The 16,405-nt window shown below is 39.9% G+C and overlaps 1 protein-coding gene across 14 annotated transcripts in view; it reads left to right on the top strand.

Moving 5' to 3' along the window:
• Positions 1-29: 29 nt before the first annotated feature.
• PBRM1 (polybromo 1) overlaps positions 30-16,405 on the top strand; it is a 135,850-nt gene continuing 119,474 nt past the window's right edge. For 4 of the 14 annotated variants that reach the window (XM_054595644.1, XM_054595642.1, XM_054595646.1 and 1 more), the window contains exons 1-4: positions 31-127; positions 2,952-3,077; positions 4,756-4,908; positions 6,098-6,195. In XM_054595644.1, coding sequence (XP_054451619.1) covers positions 3,030-3,077; positions 4,756-4,908; positions 6,098-6,195 — 299 coding nt within the window. In that variant the 5' untranslated portion in view covers positions 31-127; positions 2,952-3,029. Of the gene's footprint in view, positions 128-2,469; positions 2,685-2,951; positions 3,078-4,755; positions 4,909-6,097; positions 6,196-16,405 lie in introns of those variants that run through there. The other 10 variants (XM_054595639.1, XM_054595637.1, XM_054595638.1 and 7 more) reach the window with 8 other exon arrangements.

Below are 16,405 nucleotides of genomic sequence, written 5' to 3'. Positions count from 1 at the left end.
GGCGGCGGGTGCTGGAGCGACGGCAGCGGTCGCGACCGGAGAAGCAATAGCAGCAGCCGTGGCGGCCACAGGGCGGGGCGTGGCGGTCGGGGACCGCGGCCGGGGCTGCAGGCGGCGGAGCGGCTGGGTAAGGCCGGGCCTGGGACGGGCGGGGCCGTTCCTCTTCGGCCGGCTCCCGGGCCTTTGTGTGGGCCCGGGCGGGCGGGAGCTGCGGCGGAGGCCCCGCCCCGACTGTGGAGACGTGCTGGTCAGGCCAGGGGCGCGGGGCGGGGCAAGGCGGCGGGCTTCGCGACGGGCCCGGCCGGCTTGCAACACCTGTCGGACAGGACAAAGGCGCGCCGCGGCCCGGAAACTCCCCGTGCCCTTCTTTCCCGCCCGGGGTGGCTGGTCAATTGCTCCTTGCGTGAGGCTGCAAAGCTATCAGCGTTTCCCTTAGTTCTTCCCCCATCCCCATGCCAGTGACAGGTCGGGAAAGCAGGTCAGGGCCTTCTTTTTTTTGTTGTTTCTTGAGGGTCGAGACACAAACTTAATAGTGATTTTTTTTTTTTTTTGCTTTTTCCAGATGACTGTTCAGAGCGAGTATTTTTTATCAGTGGGACTTGCATGTATAGTAGGCGCCAGATATTTAAGTTTCTTATCTGCAACACCACAAAGTCGAAGTTTTTAAACTGTATATTTCTGATTTTTAAATTTTTCCATCTCAAAAATTTTTTACTGAAAGAGAAGCATAGTTTGTCATTATAGGGTAGCTATTGGTGACTGAAAGGGGAACAAAGATTGGCAAAAATGTAAAAGAAATCCTGAAAAACAAGTGACAAATGCAGGCTATAGTGGGTATATAAATTATAAATATAGAAGCATATATTGAAGTAAAATATTTTTGTTAACTTACTTTTAAAGTAGGTCTCCTCAAAAATGATTTTTAGGGTTTTTAAAAAAAATTTCAAGTGCACTCTTTTTCCAAATATCAACTAGAAGCAAACTAAATACAAATATAAGAGAGTAGTATAATATTTTATTACTTGTTAACAGATTGCTCATATTTTAAGATTGAAAGAAAGAGTGGAAAATATCTATTGAAGGAGTGTTTTAAAATTAAAACAGTAACAGATGTGTGTGGATAAATTGAAGTGTGTTGACCACTTTCTTTGGCTTTGAGAGTGTCCAGAATACCTCAAATATTAATATTCTACCCAAATCCCCAGGATTAGTAAGTTTTGGTGTATCTGTACATTAGGCAATTATCAAGCCATCAAGCGTCATATGGAAAAATGTTGACTTGGAAGAATCTTCCGTAAGTTAAAACACAGGCTGCAAAATAATACATACAGTTTGCTAAAGCTTTTGTTAAAAAAAAAAAAAGGGGGCGCAACCAAGTCATAGAATAAATGCTGAAAGCTGTGAAAGCTAATGTTAAGGGTGGTTTTTCTCTCAGAAGTAATTTTAAGTGATTTTTTTTCCCTTTGAATCATGTTTTCCACAATTTTTGTTTAAGAATGTATTACAGTATTAAATATCACTAGGAATACAGGAGAGTACTTAAAATTTATCAACTGTCAAAATATACCAGTTGGCTATACTGAGTAAATATTTTTCCAGTTATGAGTTACAAAGTTATTCTTTGCTGTAATTTATCATTGGTTATCAGACTTTTAGGACATGTAACCTTGTCTAAAATGCCGTTTTAAAACGTACTTCAGCTTTGGAATCTACTTTCCTCTTATGGAAAAAGAATTGCTGAAGGGATGCTTATAGGCTTTTTGAACTCCGCAAGCTTTTTAAAGTTTCCCTTTAAGTGCTCTTTTAATACATTTATTAAAAACATAAGTTGATTGCCCAAACTATACCAAATATTATTCTGTAACCAAAGGCTACGAAATGAATAAAATTCTGTTTCTGTGCCCAGGGAACATGCAATTCTAAAGTCGAAACTTAACATTTTTGTTGTACTTTGAAGTTTCAAAATGATTTCACATAAATTTCACTGTCACAACAATCCCAGGTAGACATGTACTCTTTACCGTTCTCATTTTAGAAACGAGTAAATGAATCTGAGAGGTTGTGACTCAAGCAATATCAAATAAGATAATTAGAGGTGGGAGAACTGGGACTCTTGTCTGCTGAGCTCAGGTTCTGTTACTCCTCCCACCCACCTGACTACAGTGCCTTTCTTGCCAAACTTCTAAAATAAATTTGAAAATGTGTCTTTTGAGTAAGAAAACATTAAAAAGTTACAATTAAGTTGTATCTTTTTCTTACTGAAGTAAATTAATGATTAAAGGGATTTTGGATATTGTATGACCTAAGCTATACACCCTCCCCCAAATGATTTATATTTTTTTGTCATTTCATTTTCAGTGGATTATTTGTTAATGTAATTTTGACCTCTTGCCAAAGTTGAAGGCTTTTTTTTTCCCCCCCTTAACCATCCTACACTTGTGTATGGAGTCTTCCCAAGGCTGATAGGACTTTTGGAAAGAAATGTTGGGGGGAAGAGGAGTTTTCCATACTTTGCTCACATGAGCCATTCTTGGTTTGTTCTAGCTTGCCAACACTTGGTGTCACATGTGAGCCCTCCACATGTGTTCACTCTCCATTCCAGCTCTGTGATTGAACTCTGCTCTCATTGACTGGGGGGCATTTGGGCAGGCATGCTTCATTCCTGGAATTGACAGTCATTCCATGTGAGTAAAGGGGAACCTCAGTGAGTCATCTTTAAGCCCATGAAAAGCATTTGGTTTTAAAATGGAAGAAATGTGAGGTACTTTTAATGCCTGAGCCTTTGTAGCAGTTAGTTTCATTGGCACAAGAAAACATACGCCTGTTTTCTCCAGTTCTTATCTTTCCTTAGCAGTTCTACTTGAATGTTTTCTATCTATTCCTCTCCTTATTTACTTCTTCTGACCCTTCTTTTTTATTTCCCCTTTCTCTGTCTTGTTCTTCTCTTTCAGTTTTGAATATATTAACACTGAATCAGCACTTTTAAAGCCCTGCCTTCTCCCACTGGCTTCACTTGGCCTACAGACATAATGAGGAGACTGGCTTTTCGAGGCGCTGGTTGTGCTCTGGTAAAGCTGGTAAATTACTGATCATCTACACTCTTTCCCTTTTCTGTTCTTCCTTGTCTTTTCCCTTCCACCTTTCTTAAATTTTATTATCCTTTTCATAAAGATTCCCTCCTCATGTTTATCAAATTCACTTGTGTCGTTGCTATCGATTGTTTACAAAGAGTTGGTCCTTAGTTTCTTCATCTTAATGATTGAGGACAGTTTTATCAGCCTTTTATAAAACAAAAATCAAAACTTGGCTGTCCTGGCTTAAGCCCTTTGAGCTTTTAGCCGGTTGTAGCCAACTGCAAACTATTGTACTGTGTAACAAGCAAACCCTAGATGAACATCTTCATGGAGGGCTATGTTTTCAAATACCATATAGACTGTTGAAAGAAGAGATAGGAGACTCTTGTTTTTTTGTTGCATACCAGAATCGTTTATTTGTTGGTTGGTTTTGTTCCTGCTTTCATTCCCTCAAGATCCCCAGTTTACCTCTCCATACTATTAGCAACCCCTTCTTTCAGGTGCACTGTTTTAGTTTCTAAAATTGAATTTTGATGAGTGAAACTGGGATCAGTTTTTTATTTTAGTGTTAGAGAAAGACCTTTAAAATCACAACATACTATTCGATACTGTTGTTAAATTGTATAAGCATTGTAGGACCTTCTTGGTATACACCTTCCCCTCTAGATGTAGCAGATCATCCCAGTGATTACATTTCTTGTGTAATAGTCAAATGTATATATTTGTAAAGTTGTTAAGTGTTAAGTGTAAAGTGTAAAGTTGTTAAGTGTTAAGTGTAAAGTGTTGAAGTTAGTTACTTAACCTGCCTGAAACTGAGGGCAAGTTTATAAAAGGCTGAGCAGGATCTAAACACTCAACTCTGAGGTGCTCTTCCAGATCATCTGCTGAAACTTAAAGCTATGATTTCATAATTTGCAGGGGTAGAATAACCTCATAGAAGTGAAAAGGAGGTTAGCCTGGTTTGAGAGAAAAGTTTCAAAGCACAATTTTGCTATTTTGGCACAGGTACAGCAAGTCACATTAAGTGTTTTCCAGGGATATGTCATTTGGGTCCCTCTTTAATGAATGTAGAAAAGTCATTCTCATTTTGTTAATTTTAGGGTTCATCTAAAATGCTAGAAGGTTAATTGTCCTTTGTTCCTCTAACTTTTTGTGCTACTCACTGGCCTCAGGCGCAGATTCCTGTTCTTTTTCACCTCATGGCCCACCTGGAAAGTGGCTGTAATTCTAAGGAACCCTGGGGAAAACAGATAAGGCTGCTGACTCCAGAGGTGACTCCTTGGGGCTTCTATCCCCAAGGCTTGCCTACCTTCCTCAGGGGCTGAGGGGTCTAAACTTCCAGCACACTGTTGTACCATTGCATGTGGGCTTTCAGACACCAGTCCAGGGTATTTTGAGGCCAGAACTGTTTGAATTATTTAAAATTGTTGGTACACAAATGAGAACATGTTTCCTGAATTTGTCCTCTCCAAGTCGAAAGTATAGCATTTTGGTAAATGAAGGGACTAAAGCAACAAGGTCTAGAACGTTCATTGAAAAATATCCCAGTTAGTCAGGCTTCTTTGCCACGGTTAAAATATCTTCCTGAATGAACCAGAGGCTTGATATTAGGTGGCCAGCTGAGGGCTTGGTGACAGAGTCTAAATTTAAATATAAGAACATTGAAAATTATTTCTTATAGAAGAAGTTGGATTCCATGGGTTCCAAAAGAAGAAGAGCAACCTCCCCTTCCAGTAGTGTCAGCGGGGACTTTGATGATGGACACCATTCTGTGTCTACACCAGGCCCAAGCAGGAAAAGGAGGAGACTTTCCAATCTTCCAACTGTAGATCCTGTGAGTAACTTGGATCACACAGTTTCTGCCTACTTTTCCTACAATTCCCTATCCTTCTTTTAGTGATAAGTGGTTAATATGCAAGCCCTCTCCATTTCTTTTTCCTGTTGCTTGATATTCTCAACCTTGAAAAGTATATATTTAGCTAGAAATCTTACAGTAGTAATATACATTAATATTATGAAATAATAAAGAATATCAGTATGTGCCATTATATAGTAACTCAAATAACTGTGTGCTTGTCCTATACCAAGTACTGTTCTGGTGATTAGGATACAGCTATGTGTAAGACAAGCCAATTTTTCACACAGAGCTTACATTCTAGTATGGGGGAAGCAGAACATAAACTGGTGAACAAATTAATAATCAGTAAAGTACCCTCAGCTAGTGGTAAGTGCTAAGAAGAAAAGTTTGGGTGGTTTGGGATCTTTTGGCCCAAACTTTCAGGTCTCTGTGATGAGAAGGCACTGGCACTGTGGAGCTCTCAGGAAAAATGTTCCAAGCAGAGAAGCTGGGTCATGAATGAGTGTGGTGTGTTACGATTATAGAGAGATAGTCAAGTGGGAGGAGACTAGCAAAGTATGCGCAGCACTGGTATGTAGTTATTCTACATACTCTGTGGGCAGTGTTAGAGTTTAAATTTTATTTTCTGAGTAGTAAGAAGCCCCAGTATTAAATGATTTTAAGCCAGAGAATATAAACTGATTTAGTTATAAAAGAAGTCACCAGTTGCATAAATGTGATGAAAGATATCAAGACATTTATCAAATTTTATTTTTATCTATTTTTTTAATCCTCACCTGAGGATACGTTTATTGCTTTTAGAGAGAGGATGGGGGTACGGGGGCGGGGGGGGGAGAGGAACATCGATTGATTGCCTCCTGCACATGCCTTGACTGGGGATTGAACCTGCAACATATGTTCCCTCACCAGAAATTGAATTCGCAATCTTTTGGTACAGGACAACCCTCCAACCAACTGAGCAACTGGGCCAGGGCAGTTAAATTATTTTAAATAGAGATACTGTCAGCATATTTGAGACTTGGGTTCACGTATGGTAATTTGAGGATTTGTCCTTTTATTTATCTACCTGCCTTTTATGAATATGTTTTTATTAAAGATAATGCGTATGCGTACACTGGCTTTCTACTCAATTTTCTTGTGATTTTTCTCTTTTTCCAATGTGTAGATTGCTGTGTGTCATGAACTCTACAACACCATCCGGGACTATAAGGATGAACAGGGCAGGCTTCTCTGTGAACTCTTCATTAGGGCACCGAAGCGAAGGTGAGTTGGAAGGTGAGTGGGAGGAATATATTTTTGGGTCAGCGTTTTAAAGTATTTGGTAATTTATTTTCTCTTGAAAGGAATGGCTTAAATGACAGTGAGGTCAAATTTGTTTTAGTTGTCAAGATGTAGTGAAGCATATTTAAAATTTTTTCTTGTGTTAAAAAAATACACAACATAAAATTTACAATCTTAACCATTTTAAGAATACAGTTCAGTAAGTGTTAAGTATGTTCACATTGTTGTACGTATTGTAAAATTGAAACTCTATATCCACTGAACAGCTCCCCATTTCTCCCTCCCAACCCCTGGCAACCACCATTGCACTTTTTTGTTTCTATGCATTTGACTACTTTAGAGCCATCAAATAAGTGGAATCATGTAGTGCTATCCTTTTGTGATTGGCTTATTTCACTGAGCTTAATGCCCTCAAGATTCATCCATGTGACAGGATCACCTTTCTTTTTAAGGCTGAATAATATTCCATTATTTGCTTTATCCATTCATCCCTTGATAAACGTTTGAGTTGCTTCCACCTCTTAGCTATTGTGAGTAATGCTGCAGTGAATATGGGTGTGCAAATTCCTCTTTGAGATGCTGTTTTCAGTTCTTTTAGATATACTGTATACCCAGAATTAGGATTGCTAGATCTATAGTAATCCTGTTTTTTGAGGAATCCCCAGACTGTTTTCTATAATTGCTGCACCATTCTACATTCCACCAACAGTCTACAAAGGTTCCAGTTACTCTACATCTTTGCTACACTTGCAGTTTTATAGTAAGTTTGGAAATAAAAAAGTGAGTCCTCTGATGGTTAATTTATGGGTGAACCTGGCAGTCTTCCAACTTTGTTCTTTTTCAAGATTATTTTGGCTATTTGGGACTCTCTATGTGAATTTCAGGATTGACTTTTCTGTATCATCAAAAAATGCTGTTGGGATTTTGATAAGGATTGTGTTGAAACTGTAGATCGCTTTAGGTAGTATTGGTGTCTTAACAATGTTAACTTTCAGTTCATGAACATGAGATATCTTTCCATTTATTGGTGTTTTCTTTAATTTCTTACAGAAGTATGTAATTTTTCAGCATATAAGTCACCTATATAGTTAGGTTTATTCCTGTGTATTTTATTTTCTTTGATGCTATTATAAATAGAATTGTTTTCTTAATTTCCTTTTTGGATTGTTCATTATTAGTGTATAGAAATGCAACTGATTTTTTTGTATATTGATTTTGTATACTGCAACTTCACTATATTTGCTTATTAGTTCTAGTGTGTGTGTGTGTGTGTGTGTGTGTGTAATCTTTAGGATTTTGCATGTAAGATCCTGTCATCTGTGAACAGAGATAATTTTACTTCTTCACAATTTGGTAGATACCTATTGTTTCTTTTCATTGCCTAATTGTTCTGACTAGGACTTCCAGTATTATGTTCCAATGAAACGTCGAGAGTAAGCATTCTAGCCCTGATCCTAATCGTAGAGGAAAAGTTTTCAGTCTTACACCATTTTGAGAATGATGGTAACTATGGGTTTTTCAGATATGGACTTTACTACTTTGAGGTGGTTTCCATTTATACCTAATTTATTTAGAGTTTTTGTGGTGAAAGGATGTTGAGTTTTGTCAGATGCTTTGTATTAATTGAGACCATCATGTCATTATTTTCCTTCATTCTGTTAATAGATGCATTACTTTTATGAATTTTTCTAGATTGAACCACACTTGCATTCCAGGAATAAATTCTTCTTGGTCATGGTATATAATCCTTTTAATATGCTATCAAATTCATTTTGCTAATATTTTGTTGAGGATTTTTGCATCAGTGTTCATAAGGGATATTGATCTGTAGTTTTCTTATGGTGTCTTCATCTGGCTTTGCTATCAGGGAATTGCTGGCCTCACGGAATAAGTAAGTTTTCCCCCTTACAATTTTTTGGAAAAGTTTGAGAAGGATAGTGTTCTTTAAATATTTGGGGGAATTCACCTATGAAGTAATTAGATCCAGGGCTTTTCTTTGCCAGGAGACTTCGATGACTGATTGAGTCTCCATACTTGTTCTATGTCTATTCAGGTTTTCTAATTCTTATCATCAGTCTTGGTAGTTTGTATGTTCGTAGGAATTTTTAAATTTCTTATAGGCTATCCAATTTATTGGTATACAGTTCATAATCTCTTATCCTTTTTATTTCTGTAACATTGGTTATAATGTACCTTCTTTCATTTCTGATTTTATTCTCAGTTAATCAAAGGGTCTGTCAATTTTATCTTTTCAAAAAAAACAGTTCCTAGTTGGCTTTTAAAATTATCTATTCTCTGTTTCATTTATCTCTGCTTTTTATATTATTTCCTTATGCTGTCTTTGGGGTAGTTTGTTTTTTCTCTAGTTCCTTCAAAGTAAAGCATATTTTAAAAAATTAACAGCCATTCTCCGGAATTAAAGAAACTGTATGTATTCAGACTGGTAAGAGGTTGGAGACACAAAACAGGCTAGTCCCACATCCACGTGTGGTGGATAAAAATTTGAGAGGGATGCATCTGGAATGAGGAGTCCTAGACCCACACCAGGGCCCCCAGCCCAGGGAACCAGTGCCAGGAAGATATTTATTATATCCCCATAACTTCTGGCTGCAAAAACCAGTGGGGATTGAGTCGATGGAAGAAACTTTTGGAGTCACAAGCAGTTCCCTTTAAGCAATCTGTACACGGACTTACTCAAACTCAATCACTCCCTCTGAGCTCCGGAAGCAACTTGAAAAGCACCAGTGGCATAAGAGGAGGAACTAAAGTGACTATCATCAAGACAAGAGCTTGGGGACAGCTTTCTCCTGGACAGAAATGCAGGCAGAGGCCACTGTCCCTTTTCTGAACCCTCCCCCAACAGAGCCACAAAGCCAGCAGGACAGTGCCAAATCTGAGATTCCATCAACCTGGCTAAGTATGCCCTGCCCTGGATATCCCCTGACTAGCCATCTCACCCAGCTTTTGAGCTCACCCAACTTTTGGGCCCACCCAAGCTGTTACCGGTGTCTTTTACATATGAATGGATGGTCATGGCTCATGCTTCACAACTTCCTAAATCCTCTTAAATAAGCAACAGCCAGCCTCAGTGAGCCCCCAAACCCTGTACTTCTTGCTAAGTGGCCCCAGGCTGGGCACTAGCAGCATTAGCCTAGATTTGCAGCTTGGCTTCACCAGGGAAACTCCAAGTCCAGCACAAATAGCCATCTCAGATTGCTTTATAGCTTGTACAGGGTGGTCCTAGGCACAACACAGGTGGGGGCTGACCTTGGCCTGCACCACCCAAGAAACCCCAGAGCCTGTGCACCGTGTACAAGCTACAGACTACATCAGAGAAATGCCACCCTACCCCTGCGCAGCTGATCCTCTTCTGCAGGCAGAGATTGGTAGTCAGTGGTCACAGCCCGTCTTTGTAGCTGACTGGCATGGGTAAATCCCTCCTATTGACCTGTCAGCAGCAATTAAGGCTCAACTACAAGAGGAGGATATTCTTAGCCCACATGAAGGTCGCGCTTACACTATCCAGCTTGAGTGATAGGGGAGGATACCTCCTACAGGACACCTACTGCATTAGGCCATGCTACCAAGATACGGAGTCATAGCAGCTCTATCTCATGCATAGAAACAAACACAGGGAGACTGACAAAATGAGGAGGCAAAGAAATATGACCCAAATGAAAGAACAGATCAAAACCCCAGAAAAAGACTTAAGCAAAATGGAGATAAACAATTTATCAGATGCAGAGTTCAAAACACTGGTTATTAGGATGCTAAAGGAACTTAGCACCTCAACAGCATAAAAAAATCCAGTCAGAAATAAAGGATACATTTATTGAAATAAAGAACAATTTACAGGGAAACAGCAGTAGAGTGGTTGAAACTGAGAATCACATCAATGATTTTGAACATAAAGAAGCAAAAAACATCCAATCAGAACAGCAAGAAGAAAAAAGAATCCAGAAAATGAGGATGGTGTAAGCAGCCTATGAGGCAACTTCAAGGTTTCCAACATTCACATCATAGGGCTGCCAGAAGAAGAGGAAGAGCAAGAAATTGGAAATCTATTTGAAAAATAATGAAAGAAAACTTCCCTAATTTGGTGAAGGAAATAGACATGCAAGTCCAGGAAGCACTGAGAGCCCCAAACAAGATGGATGCAAAGAGGCCCATTGCAGGACATTATAATCAAAAGGCCAAAGTTTGAAGATAAAGAGAGAATCTTAAAAGCACCAAGAGAAAAGCAGTTAGTTACCTAATGGGGAGTTCCCATTAGACTGTCAGCTGATTTCTCAAAAGAAACTTTGCAGGCCAAAAGGGACTGGCAGGACATTCATAAGTTATGAAAAGCAGGTACCTACAGCTAAGATTGTTCTACCCAGCAAAGATACCATTTAGAATCTAAGGACAGATAAAGAGCTTCCCAGACAAGAAAAAAACTAAAGAACTTCATCATCACCAGGCTATTATTATCGGAAATGTTGAAGGGACTTATTTAAGAAAAAGAGGATCAAAACTATGAACAATAAAATGGCATTAAATGTGTATCTATCAACAACTGAATCTAAAAAACAAACAGCAAATTACGACAGAGACAGAATCATGGATACGGAGAGTGTTTGGATGGTTGCCAGATGGGAGAGAGTTGTGGGAGAAAGGGTGAAGAGGTGAGGAGATTAGTAAGTACAAATAGGTAGTTACAGAATAGCCATGGGGATGTAAAGTACAGTATAGGGAATGGAGTAGCCAAAGATCTTATATGCATGACCCATGGACATGAACAATGGTGTGGGGATTGCCTGAAGGAAGTGGGGGTGCTGGATGAAGGGGGCAAAGGGAAAAATTGGGACAACTATAATATTATAATCAATAAAATATAATTTAAAAATAATAACCTTTAAGGTACCAGCATTGAAGTTATAGCTATCATAATTAAGAGGAATTAATTTTTCAAAATGTGCAGAAAGGCCACAATGATTATTTTCACTTGTTTTCTCTCTTTTCCCCCTTACTTGTGGGCTTGACTCCTGTGATCCAGTGAAGCCAAACAAATTGGTGGCCCTGTTATGCACCTGTACATACCTCCCTGCAGAGGCTATGTTCCCCTGACTAGAGCTTTTCTTCCTCTCACTGTCAGAACATCACTATTCCCTTCTCCTTCTGGCAATTGAAGTTACTTGTTCAGAAAACATATATATCCCTGGCTGGATGGCTCAGTTGATTGGAGCGTTGTTCCGTGCACCAAAAGATTGCAGGTTTGATCCCCAGTCAGAGCATCTACCTAGGTTGCTGGTTTAATCACCATTCAGGCACCTACAGGAGACAACCAACCAATCATTCTTCCATCCCTCTTTCCCTTTTTCTCTCTCTCTTTCTTTCTCTCTGTCTCTCCCCCTTCTCTCCCCTAACCTCTCTTTCCTCACCTTTGTTCTCCTTTCTTGTTCCCCGCTCTAAGAATGATTTAAAAACATATACATGTGGTAGACAGAATAATGGCTCCCAAATATGTCCATGTTTTAATTCCTGGAACCTGTGAATATGTTGGATTACATTGCAAAGAGAAGTTAAGTTTGTTACTTTACTTTTTTAAAAATTCTATTTCATTGATTATGCTGTTACAGTTGTCCTGATTTTCCCCTTTGCCCCCTCCCCCACTTCGCCCCCTCTACTCCCTCTGGCAATCCCCCAACCATTGTTTATGTCCATGGGTCATGTGTGTAAATTCTCTGGCTACTTTGTTTCATATGCTGTACTTTACATCTTCATGGCTATTCTGTAACTACCTATTTGTACTTAACCCCTTCACCCATTCTCCTCCCCCCTCCCATCTGTAAACAATCTGGTAAGTAACATCATTTCTCTTGCTGCTTCTAAGAGTCTCTCTATCTTTAACCTTTGGCCTTTTAATTTTGATGTGTCTTGAAGTGGGCTTTTTTGCATCCATCAAAATTGGGTCTTTTGGTGCTTCCTGGACTTGCATGTCTGTTTCCTTCACAAAATTAGGGAAGTTTTCTTTCCCTATTTTTTCAAAGAGAGTTCCAATTTCTTGCTCTTTCTCTTCTTCTGGCCCCCCTATGATGTGAATGTTGGACCTCTTGGCATAGTCCCAGAGGCTGTTTATACTATCCTCATTTTTTTGGATTCTTTTTTCTTCTTGTTCTGCTTAGTTGCTTTTTGCTTCCTTATGTCAGTATCATTGATTGGATTCTCAGCTTTGTTCACTCTACGGTTGTTTCCCTGAGAGTGTAAATTGTTCTTTATTTTAATTAGTGTATACTTTGTTTCTGTCTAGGTCTTTTTTTATGCTGTTGAGGTCCTCACTAAGTTCCTTCAGCGTCCTAATAACCAGTGTTTTGAACTCTGCATCTGATACCTTGTTTATCTCTATTTGCTTAAATGTTTTTCTGGAGTTTTGATTTGTTCTTTCATTTGGGCCATGTTTCTTTGTCTCCTCATTTTGGAAGCCTCCCTTTGTGTTTCTATGTATTAGGTAGAGCTGCTATGACTCCATGTCTTGGTAGCATGGCCTAATGTAGTAGGTGTCCTGTAAGGTCCAGTGTCACAGCCTCCCTAGTCACTCAAGCTGGGTACTCAAGGGGCGCCCTTTGTATGTGCTTAGTATGCCCTCCTTTTGTAGTTCAGCCTTAATTGCTGTTGATAGATCAATGGGAGAGATCTACCGAGGCCAGTCAGCTGCAAGGACGGTCTGTGACCACTGACTACCAATCTCTTTTTGCCCTCCTTGGAGGATCAGCTGTGCAGGTGCTTGGACATGATCTCTAGCTGTCCACCAGGTGCACTGGCCCTGGGGTTTCCTGGGTGGTGCGGGCCAAGGTCCGCTCCTACTGGTGTTTTGCCCGGCACACCCTGCTTGAGCTTTAAAGCAATCTGAGATGGCTGCTGCTTGTGCTGGGCTTGGCTATTCCCAGGGGTAGCCAAGCTGGGAATCTAATCTGGCTGTCGCTAAGGCTCACTGAAGCCAGCTTTTGCTTGTTTGATAGGATATAGGAGCCAAGACCAGCCATTCTTATGGAAAAGTAGCTTGGGTGGGCCTCTGGGGATCTCCAGGATAGTCAAACAGTATTAACCAGGTTGATGGAGCCTCAGATATGGTACCAGCTCTGTTGGGGGCGGGGGGAGGGTTAGCAAAGGGACATTGGCCTCTGCTTGCCTTGATTTCATACATTTCAGTTTCTCCCTGTATACCACTGTTGCCTTTTAAGCTGCTACTGCTGTCCTGGAGATCAGATGGAGTAAGTCTGAGTAGGTGAGTCCATGTGTGGGTTCTTTAAAAGGAATTGCTTGGGTTCCAACAGTGTCTTCAACCAGCTCAGTCTTCGTTGGTTTTTGCAGCCAGCTGTGGGGACTTTTCTTCCTGGCACTAGAACCCTGGGCTGGTGGGCCTGGTGTGAGTCTGGGACTCCTCGTTCTTGAGATATCCTTTCCAAATTATTATCTGCGTGGGTGTGGGGCCAGCCTGTTCCACATCTATGCACCTCCTACCATTCTGGATGCATGTGGTTCCTTTAATTCTGTAGTTGTCAGACTTCCATTCAGCTTGATTTCTGATGTTTCTGAGGGATGGTGGTTCTATATTTTAGTGGTAATTTTGATGTGGTTGTGAGAACAGGTGAGCCATGTCAGCCTAGACTGCTATCCTGACCAGAAGTCTCCAAAGTCTTGTTAATCAATTTACTTTGAATTGAGAGATTATCCTGAATTATTTAGATCGGCCCAAAGTCCTTAAATAGGGGAGAGGGAAACAGATGAATTAAAGAGAGACTTCAAGATACTATATTCCTGGCTTTGATGATTGAGGAAGGGACTATAAGCCAAAGAATGGCGGCCACTGGAAGCTGAAAAAGGCAAGAAAATTGATTCTTTCACAGATCCTCCAGAATGCCAACACCTTGCTTTTTGGCCCAGTGACATCCATTTTGAACTTCTTTAAGATTAGTTTGTGTTGTTTTAGGCCATTAGGTTTGTGGTAATTTTTTTACAGCAACTATAGGAAACTAATATAATGAGTTAATTTTAAAAGTAATTTTAATTGTGACTGTTGATGCCCCAGTGAGTAGCCAACAAGCTACAAGTTGAGTTGAAGGCAAACTTCTCACTTCAAAGAGCCGAATCCCTAAGAATGTCATGTTACCATTCCAAATTAGAAGAAAGGGCCCTGTGACTTAGTGATGGCCATAAAAGAGGGACTGTTTTTAAAATGAGGTAACCATTTCCAGGTTTCAGTTGGTTTATTATTAATAGTCTTTTAAAAGTTGTTATTTTTTTAGCATATGATACTAAAAGCTAGACATGCTAGACATAGTGCCAAGCACTTTTCAGATCTTAGTTTTAACTTGTATTATTGTAGTTTATAGGTGAGAACTTGCTAAAGTTTTCAGAACTACTAAAAGATAACCAGAATTCAGTCTTAAGTTTTTCTCATTCTGAAGCCTGTGTTCTTAACCAATATGTTATGTAGAGAAACAACATCGTGCTAGAGTACACAGACCCCTCATGAAAAGACTGCCCTTCTGCTGCCTGCTTTCAACTGGCAGGCTAGTGCTGAGGGGCAGAGGATACAGGCCTTCGGTGCTGGAACATTGTCTTCCAGCATCCATGATATGATGCCTGTGAGCATTGCCACCTTCTCCCAGTGCTGTGCGTCTCTGGAATCTCTGCTCTTATGTGGAATATGTGTGTTTTCTCAGAGTTCATGGGAGGTAGTATTGCTCTGAGCTACACAGTTTGAATCTCAGTTTGAGACTTGGTTTTGATTAGTATATTAGGCTGCTTATACCAGGACATACAAATAATGGCTGAAAGCAGAAAAACTGCTTTCTTTCATGTAAAAGTCCAGTTTTGTGAAGTTTTCATGGTCCAAGTACTGTCTGCCTTTTTATTCTGCTATCCTTGGGATGTCAGCTTTGTCTGCATGGTCTGAGATGAGTCCACAAATACTTTTCAGCCTATTGGAAAAAGAAGGCATGTTAAAGTTGTGTCCTGAACACAGCATGCTTCAGCTCTTGAATTGGCCAAAACCAATTCAATTTGAATTTGGTAGCTGCAGTGAGGCTGAAGAACATGATCTTTTTACCTAGGCAGCAGGCTTAGAATGCTGTAAACCTGGGAAGAGGGGAAAATGGTGTAGTCACAGGCTCTGCACATCAGGCCTGGTGTTTCTTACTTTTCTCATTTAAAGTTTTTAGTTTTGCTTTGGCTGTTCTGCAGCCATATGCAAGAGTGCCCTCATATATTTTGTTGAAATAGAAAAGCAGATATTAAAGAATATGTACTACACAATCCTGTTTGTGTTTACATGTGCATAGAAGTCTGCAAGAATAATACCAGTGCTTTCAACTCTGGATAAATAAGGACAAATTTATACTTTTTAGTGCTTTTCTGTATGATGATTTAAAGGGGAAAAATTAGTAGAGCTATTTTATTTTGAAAGTGGGGGAACGTGTTTTGACTATATTATATAGAGTGGAATGTTGGATCCTTATCTCCTTTTTGTTTCTGTAGCAATTGTGGAGGTTTGTGAGAAGCCTCTAGGGTAGCGTCCAGGAAATAGTGTCCTTTCTAGGTACACTAGGTTCCCTCCTTTCCATGAGGGATACATTCCAAGATCCCCAGGGGATGCTGGAAACCATGAATAGTTTCAAACCCTACATATACAGTATGTTTTTCCTGTACATACATACCTTTCTCCTTAATCAGTGTTTTCAGTTCTGCCAGTAGTGAGGCAGCAGCTTCTTCATCTGGAGGTGTAGCCTCTCAGATAATATTTATATCTTTCAGTCCAAACCTATTCCTGAATTTGTGTAACTACCCTTACTTGCAGTAAATGGCTTGGTGTCACTTGTTTCAGGGGTCCCCTTGAAGTCTTTGTATAGTCTCAGTGCTTTCTGGAGCAACACATTGCCGTCATTTGGAACATGTTTTCTGTTCATGTCTTCCACTCACAAATGTAAGGCCTTTTCCATCTTAATTAAGCACTTGCCATGTGCTGTGGCTGTAACTTTTGGAGTTTAAGATGTGACAGCAAAACTAGCATGAATTTCTTTTTCCTTCACAATGTTACAGATGGAAGATTCATTTTTAAAAAATTAATTAATTTATTTAGAGGGGAAGGGAAGGAGGAGAGGGAGAGACACATCAATTGGCTGTCCTCCATAAGGCCCTGAATGGGGACCGA

The sequence above is a fragment of the Pteronotus mesoamericanus genome, unplaced genomic scaffold (assembly GCF_021234165.1).
Source record: "Pteronotus mesoamericanus isolate MK-2021 breed Mesoamerican mustached bat unplaced genomic scaffold, CSHL_Meso_final scaffold_54, whole genome shotgun sequence".
NCBI lineage: Eukaryota > Metazoa > Chordata > Mammalia > Chiroptera > Mormoopidae > Pteronotus > Pteronotus mesoamericanus.
The sequence above is the reverse complement of the archived record's forward strand: the minus strand, read 5'-3'. Positions and strand labels throughout refer to the sequence as shown.